The following is a 20,708-nucleotide window of genomic DNA, read 5'->3' as shown; positions in this document are numbered from 1 at the left end:
TCCCATGTCTCTCCAATTAACCCTGCCCTTTGCAAGCTGCAGCCACCGTAACCCCGGAAACTTTTTAATCTCATCCGCCCACTGCCGTCCCCTGCTACGCTTGCCTTCTCTGGGAATCCACTCCGTCACCCTTAAGGACCAGCAGTTATCTTGCCTTTGCATTACATGCCCGCCCAAGCTCATTTCTTCCTCTTGATTTTGACCACGATTTCATTAACCCGTGTTCGTTCTCTCACCCACTCGGCCCTCTTCCGATATCTTAACGATTCACCTATCATTTCTCTTTCCATAGCTGGCATAATGGGGGGTTACAAGGAGCTAACAGGGGTCTTGTATCCAGCCTTATGTCGTGATGTAATTGAATCCACTATGCTGCGCCTGACTTGATGGGGCAATTTTCTAAAGCAAGATGCCCGTTTAGAAATGCCGGAAATGTGTGCATGATATGTAAAGAAAAGAAAAAAAAATTAAAAGTAAGTAATTCGAGCATCTGTCCACATGCTTTAGCTCATGCTCAGGGAGCGGGGCAGAGGTTTCGATGAAGCAAGTGCGGCAACTGTCGTGAATGCCAGCTTGTCAGGTCGCAGATGTGAGCGATTGTTGGATATGCAGCCTTCGTCTGTCACGCGACCTTTAAGTCTACGGTTTAATAGCTGGTCCGTCTGTCACTGCACAATTTGCAGGAATCTCTTTGCGAAACTATGATATCGTGTGTTGTTCCTTTGTAATGGATTGTGTGTGCACATGCGTGCGTGCACAAGCCTTGCCTCAAAAATTTGTAGCCTCTGGTACCGGTTTCTTTAGACCACAGAATTTTATAGTTGGTTCCAAAAAGTTGCTGTTACCGTATCAATGGCTATTGTGATAGGATGTGAGGATGAACTGATAAGCTGTTTGTTTCAAAATGTACAGAGTGTAATTAGAAGCTATGCAAGTAAAAATTGCGAGTACAAACTAATTAAAATTAGCTTGAGCATGTGTGTGTGCCAACACACCAGTACACACATCTTTATGATACTGGCTGTTTTACTGATCCGTGTTTGGTGCTTAACAAACAAAACAACCGCGCACATTGGCGCGCGTGCACACACACACACACACACGCACGCGCGCGCACACACACACACATACACGCGCGCACACACACACACACACACACACATACACGCGCACACACACACACACATACACGCGCACACACACACACACACAGAGAGAGAGAGAAAGAGAGAGAGAGGGGGTAGAGGAAGAGGCATCATGAAACAGAATGTCTCTACTCAGATTAACCTAAATGTGTGCATTTAGGCATTCTTAAAAAACACACTGCCGAAACTCTGCAAAGAGCTAATGAATACGTTTACTCTGGTGTACACTTCTGTGACGTGTAAAAAAGTTTTCTTGTTTCACCATTTAGAGGAAAATGCTTCAAGGGATTAAATAATTGTGGGAGTGTGCAGAAGCCCGAGAAAAGTGGGTGAACTTAACCCACCTACGTAGTGAAGTTTAATGTTAGCTTAACACCTCTTCCTGACTGAAGCACTTGCAGGACGAACGGCGTCAATGTCCCAGTATGCCCTAAGCAAAAAACATTCGTGTTGTGAGGCTGCGTTGCGTATATTTCTTGCTCCCTCTTTGGAGAAACTGTACAGTGAAGGACAGTCGTATATGGTGAACTAGGGTGAGTCATGGAAAGGGCAGGGTAGTGTGTGGTGGAAAGGGGGGTGCAGGGAACAGCTTGGCATTATCTCAAAGTGGTGTCATGTCATTTGATTGATTATGCCTTTGTGTTTGAACCCTGGTGAGAGCGTCAAATTGATGCCTTCCGCAAGCTGCTGACAAGTGCCTGGCTACACGGTATCGTGAAGGGGCAGCGTTTCTGTTGTTGCTAGCTTAGTTAAAGGTGAACTAAAGAGCGTTCTGGAAAAATTCCTTTTCGCTTTTCTTTTTTTTGGTTTCTATGAGTGAATAGTTTCAGTCGCAGACAACACTGCCGTAAACTAGCCCCACAGAAATAAAAATATGCGTGGACTATTCGCTGTCGCAAGACTCGGCCTCATCACACTGTGATGGCCATTGAAAATGCTATAATCCGTTGAGACATCCGTAGTAACTTTTATTGCTCTTTTTGGACATGATGTAAGGAATAGTTTGATTAAACCGTTGCATATTTGTGGATCAGAAAATATATCACTGAAATAACATGCCCAAAGCAAGCGGACTATGTTTTCTCCTCGCTTGCTGCTGCAGGTGTGATGCACCTGGCCGTCTGCTCCGGTTAGGCGCATCACTCCGTGTATTCCCAGTGGGGCATTGAAGCTCCCTTGGATGTCCCTTGGACGTCCCATGGACGTCCTAAATGTCTACACGACGTCCACGGCAGTTTCAGTGCTCGTTGGGTTACTCTGCTGATGGCAGAGCGGCAAGCCGCCACGTGATTGGCTGAAAGGCGCTCCGCGCGTTCTGTTCGCCATGGAAACCTTGTTGGTTGACTTCTCTTACTGTCCATGGTGAGTTAAAAAAAAAAGGCTGGATCTGGGACGTTATATCTGATTTAATAGGGAAATCAGCCGTACAGGATAATAATTCAAAGTTTCTAAGAATGCTCAGAGCATGTAGATCGAGCTCCTGCAATAAAAAGGTGAACTTAGAATTCACTTTAGGGCACATTTAAACTTGGAGGACCTCCAGGTTTCCTGGACTTGTCAGAAGTGCAAGCTTGATGTGCTCGGTAATAAGTGATTGAGCTAAGTCAGTGTAGACTCGCTTATGTATTTCTTGTGCTTCTCTTTCAGGATAACACACCAGTGGGAAAGGGCAGTTTCAAAAGCCTTAGAGTAGGTAGTGCTGTTAATAAATTTGAAAGAAGGAATAAGGATAGAAAGGGCAAGTTTAAATATACACATTGGTGCGGTCACCTAACCAAAAGCACACTTCCAGATGCATTCCTCCTAGCATATTGTACTGGTCTCTCAGAGATAGCACTACTGTTATGATAATAATAATAATAATAATAATAATAATAATAATAATAATAATAATAATTTTTTATTTCCATGCATGATGGAGGAGACTGCAGGTAAATGTCACTTCAGAAAGGGAGCGACTTGACTGAAGCCCGCGGCCTCCTTTACAAGGCACTCATCGATGCAAATGAAAATAGACATAAATAACAGTTGACTTCATATGAAATATGTGCACAACATAAGGGAAAAAAGACACACAAATCAAAATGAAAAAGGCTGAAAGTGAAAATGAGATAGATGTTCAAAAAGTTCCGAACAGATTGAGCCCTACATGACAAGAATGATGGCAGCTGTCCTGCTAGTAAGGTGTTCCTTCAACGCTGCATTGCCACATTTACCTGGTGGTAGTATTACTTGCACAAGGTCACATTAGGATTTGCAAGAACAATGGTTTGGTTTGGTTTGGTTTATGGGGTTTAACGTCCCAAAGCGACTAAGGCTATGAGAGACGCCGTAGTGGAGGGCTCCGGAAATTTCGACCACCTGGGGTTCTTTCACGTGCACTGACATTTGAATCCTCATGTGAGGCTTCCTCTTTAGGGTGCAATCTGATATGCAAACCAGGGGCTAGAAGCAAGAGATGATCTGCTGCTCCTGCCTTTTGCCGGCTGGCTGTTTTTGTCCTGATCTTGTTCCGAAGCTGTTCAGAAAGTTAGTGCCAGCACTCTGGCGTTCTGGTGGTGATTTGAGCTTAAGAGGGACTTATAATGGATTTTAAGGCGAAAGCCTTTAATGCCTCATTGTTGTCGACAGAAGGTTGTCAGCAGAGGTGTCACACTTTTCGGTTGGTCGAAATATATATGATATCAGAGGGCGCTGATTCGAAGTAATGAGGTCACGCATGGATGCCTGACGCCCCCTTTTGGAGCAGACGACAACTAATAAAAAAAATAGTTGTCCTCTCCCACACGGGGCGTAAGGCGTCCGGAGGTGACCACATTACATACCTTGTTACTGCGAACAGAGCCATGGATACAACCGAACTCATCGAAGCAGTCAAAGTGTGTAGTTGTAATGTGTAATCAAAGTATGTAGTCAAATAAAGCACTGGTACAGCACAAACAGTCTCGCAGCCAATGCCAAACAGTGCGCCAGGAAAGGCTTTCGCCTTGCAGCACTTTAGAGAGCCAAAGTTCCCCCTGAATTTTTTTTTAGCTTCACACCTAAGCATAAGGACAGGTAGATGAAAATTCTCCTGAAATGAAAAACATATGCAAAGGTGGAGGTTTCTGTCCACACTGCTCTCAGCACTTGGCAACTTCGAAAAAGTTTTCATTCACCTTCTTTTTTTATTTTCCTTTCTTTATCTTTTTCCCAGCACTGTAAAGTCTTCTGAGTTGTATTTCTGCAGCAGAATATTTTTATGTCATTTGTTTAGCTTAGCAAAAAGCACTATGTGTATAGCTGAGAGGTTTCTCCAAGCAAAAGCCTTGTGATGAAAGAACTGGCACGTATACAGAGGAGAGGCTTCGTAGTGTTTACTCTTGTTATACTCATGGTTCAGTTGCTGTGCGGCCTTGGTTTATTCTTCAAGCCGGCTGGACTTTAAGGAGCTGTGAAAAGGAAGCACTTGAACGGTAGTGTGGCCTTATGCTTGGTAGCCCCATTTAGACAGTGATTTATCGTTTTGATCTTTTTATCAATGTTGTCACAAGCCCCCCCCCCCCCCCCTTGCAGTTGTGAAAGGAGGTCAAAGGATGCCAAAATAAAGGAGAAGTTCTGCATGCAAACGTCTCAGCAGTATGCAAGGATTGTATACAGTATTGTGCGTTTTTATCGTGAAGACTTTAAAAAATTTTCTCGCCTCAACAGCTCGCTCGTTTGTGATGAAACTGCACACAGAGCTTGCATAGTATGGTAACTTTTGTATCGTAGCAAGTTTTACAACGGTACTTACTTAGTTCACCGTTCATGATGCGAAAACGCAGTCGTCTGCGTAGAGATCGGCGAACCAAAACCCAGAAATGCCGTTTTTTCGTTGAAGGGCGGCAGTGGCGCCATCTGTTTTCTGTGGTGGAAAGTGTCACGACAAGGCGCCGAGGCGAGCGTTGCAAAAGCGCAAGCCCGTTGAATGTGCCGTTCTGGCATTTGCGTCTGTTTCAACTGAAGCGCTTCCAACATTTTCGGGTAACCGAGTGGAAACAAATATTAGAACAACTGATTTAACGAGGCTTTACCTTTCAAAGGATATTGTTTGCAATGCTCGCCTCGGCGCCTTGTCGTGACGCTTTCCACTGCAGAAAACAGATGGCGCCACTGTCGCCCTTCAGCGAAAAAACAACGTGTGCGGGTTTTGATGAGCTGATTTCTACGTAGACGACTGCGTTTTCGCATCATGCACGGTGAACTAAGTAAGTACCGTTGTAAAACTTGCTACGATACAAAAGTTACCATACTATGCAAGCTCTGTGTGCAGTTCCACCGCAAACGAGCTAGCAGTTGAGGCGGGAAAATTTTTGAAAGTCTTCACGATAAAAACGCACTATACTGTACATTCTTTGAATGTGATAAGATATTAAAGGAGTATAGACTCCTAACTTTTGAGTGCTTGTTTTCTTCTTTGTAATGATGCTCAAGCCGTTATGGATTACCACGTGGTATTCTCCTGCGACCGCTAAATAATTTATAATCGAATTTATTTCTCGTGCTGTTTCGGTTTCGGTTTCACCAACTCAACGATGACTTTGGCGTGAGAGAGTGGTTATAGGTCACGTGAGGCATGAAAAAACTGCACTATAATCGGTGCTTCTACATTCGTTGTTATTACGGCTCTTGAGGAAGGCTGGCAGCAGCTTTGTAGTGAATTAAAACGATGAAGCAGTGATTATATCACAGTTTTTTCATGCCTCACGTGACATATAACCCCGCTTTGACGCCACAGCCATCATTCAGCTGTTGAAACAGAAACAGCATAACAGAAAAATCTGATTACAAATTATTTCGTAGTCGTAGGCGAATACCAATTGATGATTCATGCATAGTAGTGTCTTCCGCATCATTGTAGAGAAGAAAACATGCCACTAAAATTAGGTGTCTGTACTTCTTTAAACTACTTGGAATTTGTGTATGTGTTCAAGCTTACTGCCTTTAACTGTTCTGCAGCTTAGTATTTAGATTATCAGAGCGTAAACAATCGCATGATGAAGCGAATGCTAACATAATTTTGAGATACTGTCTGTCGTTTGGTGTCACTGGATTTTGCTTATTACCACGGCAGCAGTGAAATTCCTTAATTAGTGGTACACACCACTGTGGCATGAGCAAGAAGAGGTGTGCGCGCTTTAGAGTAGCATGCCATAGATTGCTGGGACTCATTATCGGGGTGTTTGTGGCATAGGCAGTATTCATCATCATCATCATCAGCCTGACTATGCCTACTGCAGGGCAAAGGCCTCTCCCATGTCTCTCGAACTGACCCTGTCCGTCGCCAGTTGCGGCCACCGTATTCCCGCAAATTTCTTAATCTCATCCGCCCACCTAATTTTCTGCCGCCCCCTGCTACGCTTGCCGTCTCTTGGAATCCACTCCGCTACCCTTAAGGACCAGCTGTTATCTTGCCTTCGCATTACATGCCCTGCGCAAGCCCACTTCTTCCTCTTGATTTCAACTAGGATGTCATTAACCCGCTTTTGTTCCCTCACCCACTCTGCCCGCTTCATATCTCTTAACGTTACACCTATAATTTTTCTTTCCATAGCTCGCTGCGTTGTCCTTAACTTAAGCTGAACCCTCTTTGTTAGCCTTCACGTTTCTGCCCCATAGGTTAGTACCGGTAAGGTACAGCTGTTGTACTCTTTTTTTCTTGAGGGATATTGGTAAACTGCCATTCATGATTTGAGGCAGTATAGGCAGCATTAGGAAGGTTTACTGTGACCACCAGGTGCAATATGTCCGTGTGCATTGCGTCATTTCTGAGGCATCAGTGGCCCAGTGTTTGCACCATGTGGAAATACAGTAGAATTATACCCCTGTCACACGGGCACTTTCAATCCTCATTGAGTCAATGCTCATTGAACTCAATGCAGATCGACAGTTGTCACACGGCCACTTTCAAGCACAATCGAGCTCGATCCTGCTTGACTCGATGCCGACTCCTCAAGAGTGCTCGAGGTTCCAAGCACAATCGAAAGCACTCTAGCTCTCACGAAGCTATAAAAATGAACACTAGTTAACAAAACAAAACTACAACTGTTGTTGTTGTAATTGATTAAAATGCAAGACAGAACATTTTCAGGCACTATGTCGGCTTATATGCAAACATATTTATATATAATCTCGGCACCACGCTCCAAGCTACGCCGTCAGTGTAAACAACAAAGATGGCGTCCTCCTGCTCGTCGACGCGCAAACTGTGGGGGCGAGCGCGAGACAGCCGCTCTCATCGACTGCTGGCTAGACCGCCTAGATAATTTGGGGCGCCAGAAGTGAAACGCCGTAGTCTACGCAGAAATCGCGGAGGCGTTGCGGACCCTCGGGTTCCATCGCACAAAAGCAGAGGCACAGAGGTGCGTCGCACGTCTGGCTACGGATTTGGCTGCCGCTGCCCCCGTCTGCACAGTGTTGCCGGACATCACCTTGTTATGGCTGTTGGAGAAACATTTGGCGCCACCTAACACACATGAGGGAAACTTCTCAAGGAGTATTGAAAATGCCCGTGTAGCACCGGATGTTTCAAGCGTGCTCGAAAATCTCGATGCAGATCGAGTTCAATGAGCATCAAAAGTGCCCGTGTGACAGGGGTATTAGTCACTGACTTACTGGCTTGACTGATGGATTGACAATGCCTGTCTGGATGAGCAGATTTAATGCTGAATTGATTGCGTTCAGTATCGTCATCAAGCGGGGCGATACAACTCTAAACCACTTTCAAGACGATAGCGTTAGCCCAGTGACTTTATGTGTTGCTGTTGACATACACTTTAGATACATTTACATCAAGATAAGCCTGTTGTTTGATGTCTTATGTTGATTGTGTATTTGTCCAGCAGGCTAGAATTATTTGGACACTGAATACAATGTTTCTGATGCTCACTTGTGTGCAACAAGGACTGTTAATGAAAAAGTGTAGCTTACTGTAGCTGGCTTTGAAGTTTTGTCAAATTTCTGTTTCCTGTGCGCTTGAAAATACGGCTTATTTGTGACTACCATGTGCAATACTTACCATGCACCAACTGGCCCAACAAGCTACGCTTCTTCAATACGGCTTATTTATTATCCTTTCTCTATAAGTCTATTAGTCGGAAACCATTATCACTTGTTAAAGTTGGTTATAAACGCGGTGATCTTATTTGGAATTTCTTGTCTTCCGGAAAACCACATCATCTGGAAAACCACGTCATGCCTGCTGTGAGCAGTAGCTTGAAAACCAAGTTTCAATGGTTTCAACAGGGGCGTTTTCATACGTCTGCTGTGTAGTGTTCTGCTAGATCAGGCCTTATTATAACAAACATGTTCTGTTCATAGTTTTTTCGTGCTAAATCTTTGAATATACTGTTTCGTTGGGTGTTACTGAGCGGACACGTCTAATGCACTGGTATTTAAAATTTGTCGCTCTTGGTGTAACTGAAATGAAGATGTAGAGCATGTGTGAATTCTGCCCATTCAGAAATATTTTCTCTGATGTGCTGCAGATGAGTTCATTATGAAAGCAAAAGAGAGAATGCGAACGTATGCAGATAACGATATAATTTTAGCACCACATCAAGTTTTAGCTGCATATTATCCCATTGTGAGTCATTGTAGTGGTGCTTGAAGCAGTTGAGGGAAAGCACAAGGAAAATATGAGGTCTTCCTTGCGGCAGGAAATGGATTTTTTTCATTTGCTGCTTTGCGTTGCAGATAAGTTGAGAGGAAACATAAGAATGAGCAACATGTGTCCAATGGAACGTTGTCATTTTGTCCAACTTCTTTTTTTACTCACAGCCTAAAAAATTTTAGTGCGGTCACTTCCCGACTACAGTTAGAAATGCACAGCTCTACTGTCCTTGCTTTGCCTTTAGTGACAGCTGGGTGAAGTTGTGTCTTAATTGAATCCCTTATTTTCGTTAATGCTTGCCACTTCAAGTGGGTAGTCAGAGTTAGCTGGTTAGAGTGCATTTCCTTTTTCCATAACATCAACCAACCGAAGCCTTTTACCTACATTAAAGTTTAGGTAGAGCGTTGCATTTGGTTTTTCTATGAAACTTGATGGTGTAGAGACCCTAGCGCAGGATTTTGACTTTAGTATTGATCGGGTTTTTCTACATAATGTGCGAGAGAAAAAAAATGTGCATGCGATCAACAAACTGATTTCGCAAATCTGTGCTAGTAGTATTGATTGTAATTTTGGTTTTTACGTTTATTGCCTTCTCATTGCATTTTTGAATTTTATTTCGGTGTCACTTTATCGTTCCGCTGCTGCGTGGGTGTTTCATGGGTGGAGGCTGCTGGAGGGTGGATGTGAAGGTGGTTGTATGGAGACTTGTAGCCGAGAGGTGCATTTTGACTGGTGAGTGCCCAGATGTGCACCTATCACAGGGGGGGGGGTGTTCACATGCATACACGCACGCACAGATTTTTGGGGAAAAAGGAATATGTTGCTAACGCAGTAAAAGAAAGCGTTGCCTTTGATGATGTATAAGTACAAGGACTTATGTGGTCAGCACTCATTGCCAACTTTGCAAATGAACCTTGCATTTCTTAGCTTTGAATCATTTCATCATCATCATCAGCCTGACTATGCCCACTGCAGGGCCAAGCCCTCACCCATATCTCTCCAGTTAACCCCGTCCTGAGCCAGCTGCAGCCACTTCTTAATCTCATCCGCCCACCGAACTTCCTGCCACCCCATGCTGCACTTGCCTTCTCTTGGAATCCACTCCGTTGCCCTTAAGCACCAGAGGTTATCCTGCCTTTGCATTACATGCCCTGCCCAAGCCCATTTCTTTCTCTTGATTTCAACTAGGATGTCATTAACCCGCGTTTGTTCCCTCACCCGCTCCGCCCTCTTCCGATCTCTTGACGTTACACCTATCATTTTCCTTTCCATAGCTCTCTGCATTGTCCTTAACTTAAGCTGAACCCTCTTTGTTAGCCTCCACGTTTCTGCCCCATAGGTGAGTACCGGTAAGATACAGCTGTTGTATACTTTTCTCTTGAGGCATATTGGTAGACTGCCATTCCTGATCTGAGAGAGAACCTGCCATATGCGCTCCACCCATTGTTATTCTTCTAGTTATTTCCCTCTCATGATCAGGATCTGCGGTCACTACCTGCCCTGAGTAGATGTTTTCCCTTACCAGTTTCAGTGCTTCACTACCAGTTGTACACTGTTGTTGCCTTGTGAGACTGTTGAACATTACTTTGGTTTTCTTGATAAATAACCATAGCTGCAGTGTACCAGATGTCATTCCTGTGCACATTCCAGCTGCAGCTCTCTCTGCGACATTTTCTAGTGGCGTTAGGCACCTTGTACTTCCTTCTCTGCTGGCTGAGTTATGTGACTCCACAGCTCAGAACTTTGGGTAAAGTTTTCTTTTGTTCTAATGAATTTACCCTCTGAACTAACCTCTGTGCTTGGAAAGAGAAGATGGGAATGCATTTTTGCCTCTTCTTTCTCCAGGGAGGGACTACCCAAGCAGCCTGAAATCGTGCACTCCAAGTCGTGCTACGATTTGCCCAACCGGGATGTGGCGCCGCTGTCCAAGCGCATCCTGGCGGCCTACACGGGACCATCGGGGGGCCTCACACGGGTCAACCGGGGGCCGCACCGAGCGCTCACAGTCACCGACCAGGTGGACTTCATCGACGATGACTCCCTCTGTGGCAGCAATGAGAATCTCGCCCCCAGGTGACGTGTGACTGCTGTGCTTGGTGCATTGGAACAGCGTGCAGACCGGGGCATCCATTAGGTGGCCTTCGTGCTGCTTATACAAACAGTTCATAGCACAGTCATGATTCGGGTATAAGGTTCAGTATGGAAAATGATAGGTGTAACGTTAAGAGATCGGAGTGGGTGAGGGAACAAACGCAGGTTAATGACATCCTAGTTGAAATCAGGGGGAAGAAATGGGCTTGGGTAGGGCATGTAATGCGAAGGCAAGATAACCACTGGTCCGTAAGGGTAACACAGTGGATTCCAAGAGAAGGCAGACGTAGCAGGGGGCGGCAGAAAGTTAGGTGGGCGGATGAGATTAATAAGTTTGCGGGGATACGGAGGCCACAACTAGCACAGGACAGGGTTAATGGGAGAGACATGGGAGAGGCCTTTGCCCTGCAGTGGGCGTAGTTAGGCTGACGATGATGATGATGGTGTCTGCGCTGGTACAGCAGACACAAAAGAATGAAGTGGGGTGCACAGCAGGTCACAGGTATTCCTGAAAAGGAAAGTTTCCATTGGGTGTGTTACAGCTGTATGAAGAATGCATCTTTCCAGCACTCACTTATAAGGCTGAAACCTCAGTCGTAATTTCAGGAGATGGAAAGAAAGCTAAGTGTTGAGAGAGCACATGCGAGTGGAAGTTAGTTTGGCTGAGATTAATATAACGAAATGTGCACTTTGTTACCCTGGTGGCATGCACTGTGTGGATAAAGTGAAACCTGACTGGTGTGACATGACAAATGGCAGACTAGGTGAGCTAACAGTTAAACATGAATTAGTGAAAATTAGTGAGTAGATTATCCGTAAAATGACTACTGTGATGTGACAAATGGCAGACTAGATGAGCTCGCAGTTAAACATGAATGTATTCAAATTAGTGTGTAGATTAAGCATAAATGTGTGGAATGTTGTAGACCACGACCACATGCTGGATACTTAAACCTGAGCATTGCTGTGTGTTGCTGCCTTAGTAACGACATTTGGGTTTATGGTGCTTTCACGTCTGAAAGCGACTCGGGCTATGGGGGACGCCGTAGTGGAGGGCTCCGGAAATTTCGACCACCTGGGGTTCTTTAACATGCACTGACAACGCACAGTACACGGGCCTCTAGAATTTCGCCTCCACTGGAATTCAGCCGCCATGGTCAGGATTGAACTTGCGTCTTTTAGGTCAAGCAGCTAAGTGCCATAACCACTGAGCCGCCACGGTGGCAGACAGTTGGCATCTAAATAGTGAGGTTCAAATGATTGCATTTGCATATCATTCTGTTTGTTCATGCTGCTGCTTATTAAGGCGAAAGCATTTAATGCCTCATCGTTGTCGACAGACGGTTGTCAGCAGAGGTGTCACGCTTTTTCTAGTCAGACCAGAAAAGAAATCTTTGCGCACGATGGGATTTGAACCACCATCCTTCCGTTCCACAGCCGAGCGTGCTAATGGCTACTCTACTTCCTGCCAACGCGTACGTAGTTCTCCTTGTCTAGGACGCTGGAGAGTGTTTGCAGAAAGGCGTCGAATCAGAGGGATGCCTCCCAAACACCCTCCAGTGTCTCCAGCATTTAAGATTCACAAACAACTGTGTACTTAACTAACATCTTAACCACACGTCAGTGACACAAGCAGCAACACCGCGCTAAAGGCTTTCGCCTCACCGCACTTTAGGTCAACCACCCCCCCCTGTGAATTTTTTTGTACATACTGTGCCCAGTGTAAACCTGTGAAGGCATTGGCACCCTGTTTGCCATGCCATTTTTCAGCAGGTCCCCCTGTCTGACTGGAGAGATCTGCTTCTCTATGCAGGTACCTGGATAAGAGTGGTGGCACACCCAAGGCCAAGGTACCCACCAGTCTCTCGTCAAACACCGAAGGACCACGGGTTGCAGACACAGGTAAGGTAGCAGCACGTCAGCCTGCAGAGTCTAGCTCTTTCTGTACTGCTCATACGTTCAGCTCTTCAGGTTTATAAGCTCTTCAATCCCGACATTTTGTTTTAGTTCAATAGCCCTTATAATGGGCATTCCCCGCATTTAGCCATTGTAGTTTTGTCTGTCTATTTGCACGTCTGAAGCCCGCATTGTGGCTAGCTGCCCACGCGCCCACTGGATTGTGGTTAGCCTACCGGGTGTATGATGTAGGTAGTGTGTGTGTGTGTGTGTGTGTGCGTGTGCGTGTGTGTGTGTGTGTGTGTGCGTAGGCTGAAGAGAAAAGTATACAACAGCTGTATCCTACCAGTACCCACCTATGGGGCAGAAACGTGGAGGCTAACAAAGAGGGTTCAGCTTAAGTTAAGGACAACGCAGCGAGCCACGGAAAGAAAAATGATAGGTGTAACGTTGAGAGATCGGAAGAGGGCGGAGTGGGTGAGGGAACAAACGCGGGTTAATGACATCTTAGTTAAAATCAAGAGGAAGAAATGGATTTGGGCAGGGCATGTAATGCGAAGGCAGGATAACCGCTTGTCCTTAAGGGTAACGGAGTGGATTCCAAGAGAAGGCAAACGTAGCAGGGGGTGGCAGAAAGTTAGGTGGGTGGATGAGATTAAGAAGTTTGCGGGGATACAGTGGCGGCAACTGACAAAGGACAGGGCTAACAGGGGAGACATGGGAGAGGCCTTTGCCCTGCAGTGGGTGTAGTCAGGCTGATGATGAATGATCATGATGATGAATGTATGTATGTGTGTGCGTGTGTGCGCGAAATTCGAAACGCTTCATTTAGGGTAAGCATTTATTGGGAGTCGACGTTTCGGACAGAGCCTGTCCTTTTTCAAGACTGAAGTTACACAATTCTTGCTTCTCTTCGTAAGGGGTTGGCATCTGTACAGGTGTCCGACACATGAACCAAAGCAACAAGCAAATGACGTGGGAGAGAAGAACACCTTAAAAGAAAAATAAATAAATACAAAAACGGAACAGGAAGGGGGGAGGAGAATAAGTGTCGTTGCCCGACACCACACACCCAGGTCTGCGATTGCGGGGAGAAAAGAAAGACGGCGAAAAGGGGGGAGGGGGGGGGGGGGGAGAGAGAGAGAGAGAGAGAAGGCGGGAGGGAAGAATGGACAGCGGCTGAAGCACAAAATAGATTTGAGAGGCACTCACATGTTGTGCACATAACTCGTTTACGTCCACAACATGTGAGTGTGGTGTCAATTTGGTGTGTGCAAACTGATATGCAAATAAATGAAGTACCACCTAACTGCCAAACTTTGTAGAAATCACAGGACAGAGCAAAGGCTTAATGTATGTGTAAGCCTTGTTACACGCTAAAAAAACGTCGCTTAGAGCCCTGTCTTTTGTTTTTTCAAATCAGATGCTATGGTGTCGTGAGGAATTTGGAAAATTGAGGTGTTTTCTTTTTTTTCCCCAGCTTGTGTAACTGGTGAGGAAGCTGAGACGGCCTCTGAAGAGATTGCTGGCATCGGTAACTGGAACCAGCCAGCAGAGTTCGCCTATGGAATTGCTACAACGCTGTACGAGTGTCATCCTGTCACCAAAGAAAATGCCGGTAAGGTTTTGTTTTTCCAGGTGCCTTTATGATACACCGTCTTGGTCACATTGGGGTTACTGGATGCGTCTTTTTTTTTTCTCAATTTTTTCTCGGTTTTATTTTTTTTAGCTGCGGCAGGCACATCCTGCAGCATGCACCTCTGGCAACTGCGTCATAGGGGCACACCTAAAAAGCACCTTTCTTTTTTTTTTTTGTCCATAAAACATGCATTGATTCGTCCTATTGCTGCCACCTGTCAGATCTTGGTGCTCTTACTGTCCGTTTCTTTCTGTCCTTTCCTGCGTGTGTGCCTTTTTGCACCGTTAAAATTTTGTAGCATGAACCAACAAGCCCTGCATCAAGTACTTTTGCATCTTAAAGGGTCAGTCTACTTACCGAGATGAGTGTATAAATAATGGCATATTCTGGTAGTTGGCACCCTATAACATCAATAACGAGGGAACTGCTCCCGGTTTAGGCAGGAATTTATATTTTATTTCGGCGTTAAAAGTCACGCAAAAATGCATGGTGGCGGCCCCAAACGTTCATTTTGTTCAAGAAGGTGGTAGTCTTTTTTTGTAGAAGCCTAAGTGAATACACTACGTACCATTTGTATACCCAATGTCAGAGAAACCACGTTTTGTTCTAGTAAACTGTAGAAGGTGTACCGCTCGCTTTTTTGTAAATCACATGAATACTTATAGTTACACGTACACAAAACGCAGGCACATTCCCACTTTTAGTTCAGCGTATGCTAGCAGAGACGCAAAAATAAACTCGGCCTATAGTGGCGCCATCTGGTTATTAGGACGGGAACCATTGCTGTAAACAAACCGACTCTCCACTTAAGCCTAGGAGCGGCCGAATCGTCACTCTAATTATTAAAATAAAGCAAATTTATCCCATATACGTTTTCTTATAGGTGAGATGAGACGAAGCGAAAGACCGGCGCCCCATTTATGGCCAGTGAACGCACTGAAAAAGGCAGCAACAACGAGAATTCAGTCCGAAGCGAGAGGTCCGGCTTCGACGGGCGCCGCCATGTTTGTCGCCGCGCGGCGGAAATCCAGATGGTTGCCAGATGAGACTACCATCTCATACAGATGTGTTCCCACATCAATAAATTCTATTTTAAAATGTTCTACCGCACTTCTTGGCACCACAGCTGGCTAAAGGGTAATTTGAGTAAAGAGCTATCGGTTGCCGCAAAGAAAATATGGTCGATAAAATTCAGTAGACTGACCCTTTAACAAGCCTAGGTCCGATTATTTGCGAGAGGTGGCGGGCAGATCGGTTCTTTCGGGTGCGGAGTGCCATAGTTGTTTCACGGATGCTCGAAAGCAGCAATAGTTTTTGATATGCACAAAAATGACAGCCTTGCTTTAGGAAAATTATGATGATTATGTCTGTCACATTCTGAGGCCCCCTGATATGACACTGGTATAGGCAGTGGAAATTTAATGATCCCAAATCAGCCCATGTTCATTCGGACACCACACCACGGTACAGAATCTACCATACTTACAAAAACATGTTCAGATTAAAAGATCTCAATTTCTTCGTGTGACAGTGAACATGTTGTGTATTATAAGTAGAGACCGGATTTTAGGCAAATGCCTATTTTTTTCAGCACTTCGTAGGCGCACCATTTTTACATATCAGCACGAATTAGGTGTTGACAATATGCTTAATACTCTTTTTATAGTGCCTATAAATGCCTATTTTGGGTGTCAGTGCCAATAAATGCCTATTTCCGACGTCGGTGCCTAAAAATGCCCTATTTTGCAGAAAAGGGGCCTGGAATACGCTGTGGTTTTGCTTTCAGGTTCTGTTTGCTTTCGATTCCATTTCGGTTTTGAGTAGAACACACACGTGGCAACATTAGATGACCGCGTCAGTTTGCTGTGGTGAACACTACTGCATTTACGCCGGCTGTGTACACAATACCAACCACGTCAGCCGAAAATATCGAAGCAACCTTTTTGCTATTTTCTGCCATTTTATCGTGGCAGCTTGTTGATGACCTTGGATGTTAAAGTGGTAGTTGACCAGATGGCACCACATTTGGGAAAGTATGCGGAGTAAGTTATAGGTTTGTCCAAATAATCCCCAGTTGGTTCCAATTGAAACCAACTGTAAAATGTTCCATAAACCTGCTGGAAACAGTTTAACTGATTAAAATTTCCACCTGGGTAACCTGCCTTATTTTCGTTCCTTGTGCCCCAGTCGCATGCCATCTTCATCAAATGGCATTTGGCGGTAATCTTGGTGGAGCAGGCCACACTAGACAGCTGGCAGTCGTGCGTGCATACGAAAACGCATTCGTGCACTCAAACCATAGAGTAAATGACTCAAACAAAAAAACGGCTTCTAATGTTCGCATCTTGCTTAAGGTCCCAAATAATTCCCGCTGTGTTTTTGTTTTATTTTATGGCAGATATTGCGCGCTGAAGTTCGGAACTGTGTGCACTTTTGATAAAGTTTATAGTGCCTATTTTTCTCCGTTAGGTGCCTAAAATGCAATTTTAACCGCCTATTTATGGCGCCTAAAACGTGTTTTTTAGTGCCTAAAAATCCAGCCTCTAATTATAAGGAAATAAGAAATTTCATTTCTGTAATAAACTGTCAAGTTTATTTTTGATGAAAAGCTCCCAAGGTGTAGTGGGCATTTAAAAAATAAACTCCCCAGTAATGGGGTTGAGTTCATTGTTTCGTGGACATTGTAATTTATCAAGGTTGCAGTAGTAATCTTCTCACTGGATATGGCATAAACTTTGTGTTGCTGCAGATTAGGCGTGCATCTGCTGATCGCTATTCATTTGATAGCGATCATGATACATGATAGCTCCCGTTACTTTTCTGTGCGCCCCTTGTTTGTTCACTTTTGTTGTTTGTTTTCTTTTGCGGTGCCTTCGGCAGGGGAGCCAATAGCGGATGCATTTGCGATATGCGTGCGAGAGAACAGTGCCGTGCTGGCCCTCGCTGACGGAGTCAACTGGGGCGACAAGTCCTGTCTGGCTGCCCGCTGTGCGGTCCACGGTTGCATGGACTACCTCAACCGGGCACTCTACCGGGAGGGCGGAACCATTGACACCACTCAGGTTGGTCTGTCCTTGGTGCCTAGCCTTGTGGTCTCCTTGTGTGTGCATTTTGAATGGTTGCCTGTTCGCTCTTTGTTGAATTGAAAACGGTCTTGGATGATCTTTTACCTAAAGGTCTTTGTGCTGGAGGTTCTGAGGCATTGTCTTAGGGATGCTGCAAGCGGTGACTTTCAAAGGTCCAAGTGCAACAAAGTTTTCCACCCCGTACAAAAGTTTTTCTAGTAGTGTTTTGAGAGAAAGTCCCCAAAACAAGAGGTGGCAATCAAGATTGAAGTGAGGGCGTGTAAGGAATCGCTTGCAGTAATCGTATTTTTCGCAGTAATCGCTCGCAGTAATCGTAAGGGCATCCAATACCAAGTGCCAGAATAGACGTCTAAACGGGAACCCATGGAACCACACAGCCTCATAGTTGTGGTTCCATGGGTTCCATGTCCGCTAACTGCTGTCTATAGAGACAGCAGTTAGCGGACATGTATAACAAGCGTGTAAAAAGTTAGGTGGGCAGATGAGATTGAGAAGTTTGCGGGGATACGGTGGCCGCAACTGGCAAAGGGCAGGGTTAACTGGAGAGACATGGGAGAGGCCTTTGCCCTGCAGTGGGTGTAGTCAGGCTGATGATGATGATGACTGTGAGCTACGCAAGCACCGATGGCATGAATTGACAGTACTGTGAGCAAACGCCCGCAAGCAGGGATCACTCTTGGTTGTGCAGGGACTACTTTTGTCTTTCTTTCATCAGCAAAAGGTGGAGCTGCTAGTACACCTTTTCCGAAAGCACATTTTTTTTTTCCTTCTGGAATTGCTAGGTATGATGTGGACTTACGGTTCATTCTGACCAGACCAGGCGAGGACTCTACGAGAGCATTACCTGACAGAAAACATCACCGTAATGCTTACTCTTTACGATAATTCGGAAATGCACACACGCATGCGTTTATGTTTGGCATGCGTGTTCGTTCCTCCTTTGGCTAAATGGCATTTCTGCATAGCAGTTGCCCCTATAATGTCCGAAAACCTTACTGCAGTACCAAACCTAGGACTACCAAACCGCATTTTAGGCTGTAGTCTTTCACTTCACGTTGTCCATAATCCATAGTCTTCATTACATGGAGTTCTCAAATACACACGCTTCAAAGGGGCTGGTGTTGGGGAATTGAGAAACTTTGTATTGTCGAGGAATTTGCTACATGGAGTTTCGTTACATCCGGATTCAGCTGCATTATAAATTATGGGACCGCAGAGATGCTATGAATTTACTGGGGTTTCGACATAACTGTTGACGAATGATCGAGGTTTTACTATACAGTAGCCGACGGATTTTTTTTTGGACTCCAATGATTCGGACTTGCGCGATATTTCGAACCTCATTGAGGGGAACTGTCACGCACCTCATAGGAATGTGTACATTTTGACGACCGATATTTTGGACCCTGTGCAGTCGAAAAGCTTCATTTTTCGGGCAAAAACAGATGCCAGCAGTGCTGTGGCAGTTGTTACCTCTCGTGGGTTACATCTCTTGGTCTTCGCGACGAGCACCGTTGCCCATGGAAACTGACTGTTCTTGCTTCGTGCAGAGTGTGCATTCGTTTGCAGCATGACCTGCGGCGATGTCACACTGTCTTGTATCGTGACATACAGTCACTCAATTGTGAGGCAAGGGGTGTTTATTGTACCCCCTTCAGGCAACCTATCACTGTCAAATCGTCGTACAGAAGGCACAATCTGTACAAATGCAGGCGCTACAAAAAAGGTCTAGATTGTTACTATTTCAGGCCAGGAATGCAAAAGTGCAAAAAATTGCTTTTTAATGCCAGCAGTGCATTTTAATATGAACAGCTGGTGTGTTTTACAGTAGCACTGGTATGGCTTGAGTCAGTGCATATTTTCTTACTTGTTTCACAAAGCTTTTTGTTTTAAATCACTTATATTGTATTCATTCAGTTCATGAATACAACATAAGGCTGTATTCATGCAGTTCTGATACTGCATTATTTACAAATGCAATCAAGGAACTTTACTAAAACTGTGCCATGTGGATATTGTAAAGTGTTTTTCTTTTCTCTTTTTTTTCTCCTTTTCCTTTTTTCCTGTTTGTGTGCGTGCGGCAGCTGGTTGAACATTTGAATACATGTCTTACAGTCTGTATATCATATCTTGTGTTGTATCCGTAGGACACTGTAGTGCATGTGCATATTTCTTTTTGTATCTGGCTGTATCTTGTATGAACGTATATGTAACATCCCTCCCTGTTATGACCCTCAACTGAGGGTTGACAGTATTTCTAAATAAAAAAATTATAGAATGAGGCAAAAACAGTGTAGGTAAGACCTTGAAACCAGTGTTGAGCCAACATGTGGTGACATCTGAAAGTATTTAACTAGGCGTGTGGGAGGATGGCAGTTTTTTCTGCAGAATCTTAGTATGCTCCTCAGTAAAACCTAACATTTAACTTGTTTCACCGACTGGGTAATAATTTGTGCCCGAAAGAGGTGTTTAAGTCAGCCACTGCAGCAGCTTCCCTACTTAGAGTTTACGAATAGTACCCATGCTTCTAATGTAGGGGAGGCATGGGGGAATAGAAAAGCTGCGACATTGAGGAATTTGCTACATGGAGGTTCGTTACATCCAGGTTTAACGGTAATATAATTATAGAAAACAAGACATGTGGATCCCTTGTGCATTCATTTACCAAATCCTGGTGCTTAGATGCTACAATTTCCGATCACTGTAGCACTTTGTAGGACATGTGATGCATGCCTGTAAAAGAATAACCACTGCAAACCTGAAAGATTCGCTTTCTTGGTGTAGGCCGGATGAAAGCAATTTGTGCAAGTTTTTCAGTGCGTTCTCCCAGAGTGTTGTTACCGTATTCAAAGCCATCTTTTTAATGTAGCTGTCCCGTCTCGTTTCCTTTGTGGTCTTCCCAGGAGGTGTTTGTCTGTCTCCTGCGTTCGTTCCAAGCCGCCCACAGCCTGATCCTGCAGGAGCAGGGCATGTTGACCACACTGTGTGCAGCCGTGGTCGTGCAGCTGCGTGGCACGGACCAGTACGTTGTGTGCACGTGCAACGTTGGCGACAGCCTCGCCTACGTCTACAACCAGCAGCATGGTGTTCGTGAAATCACCTTGGGTAAGTGGAGGGTCTTGTGTGGCTGCGATTGGACGGGTTAGGGGAAGGGTTCCCGAACTGGGTTCTGCAGAACACTTGGGTTCCTTAGAATTCATAACGAATCCCTAAACACC

At 45.0% G+C, this 20,708-nt stretch overlaps 1 protein-coding gene across 1 annotated transcript in view; it reads left to right on the top strand.

Moving 5' to 3' along the window:
- The window catches only part of LOC149367173 (PP2C-like domain-containing protein CG9801), a 32,790-nt gene that overhangs the window by 4,008 nt on the left and 8,074 nt on the right, over window positions 1-20,708 (top strand). The window contains exons 2-6 of the mRNA XM_089554434.1: window positions 10,624-10,851; window positions 12,683-12,771; window positions 14,246-14,383; window positions 17,285-17,466; window positions 20,394-20,595. Coding sequence (XP_089410560.1) covers window positions 10,624-10,851; window positions 12,683-12,771; window positions 14,246-14,383; window positions 17,285-17,466; window positions 20,394-20,595 — 839 coding nt within the window. The remainder of the gene's footprint in view (window positions 1-10,623; window positions 10,852-12,682; window positions 12,772-14,245; window positions 14,384-17,284; window positions 17,467-20,393; window positions 20,596-20,708) is intronic.

Source organism: Amblyomma mixtum, chromosome 1, assembly GCF_055824585.1.
Source record: "Amblyomma mixtum isolate Tamu chromosome 1, ASM5582458v1, whole genome shotgun sequence".
Lineage (NCBI taxonomy): Eukaryota > Metazoa > Arthropoda > Arachnida > Ixodida > Ixodidae > Amblyomma > Amblyomma mixtum.
Note: the sequence above shows the minus strand (reverse complement) of the source record. Positions and strands in the feature narration are given on the sequence as shown.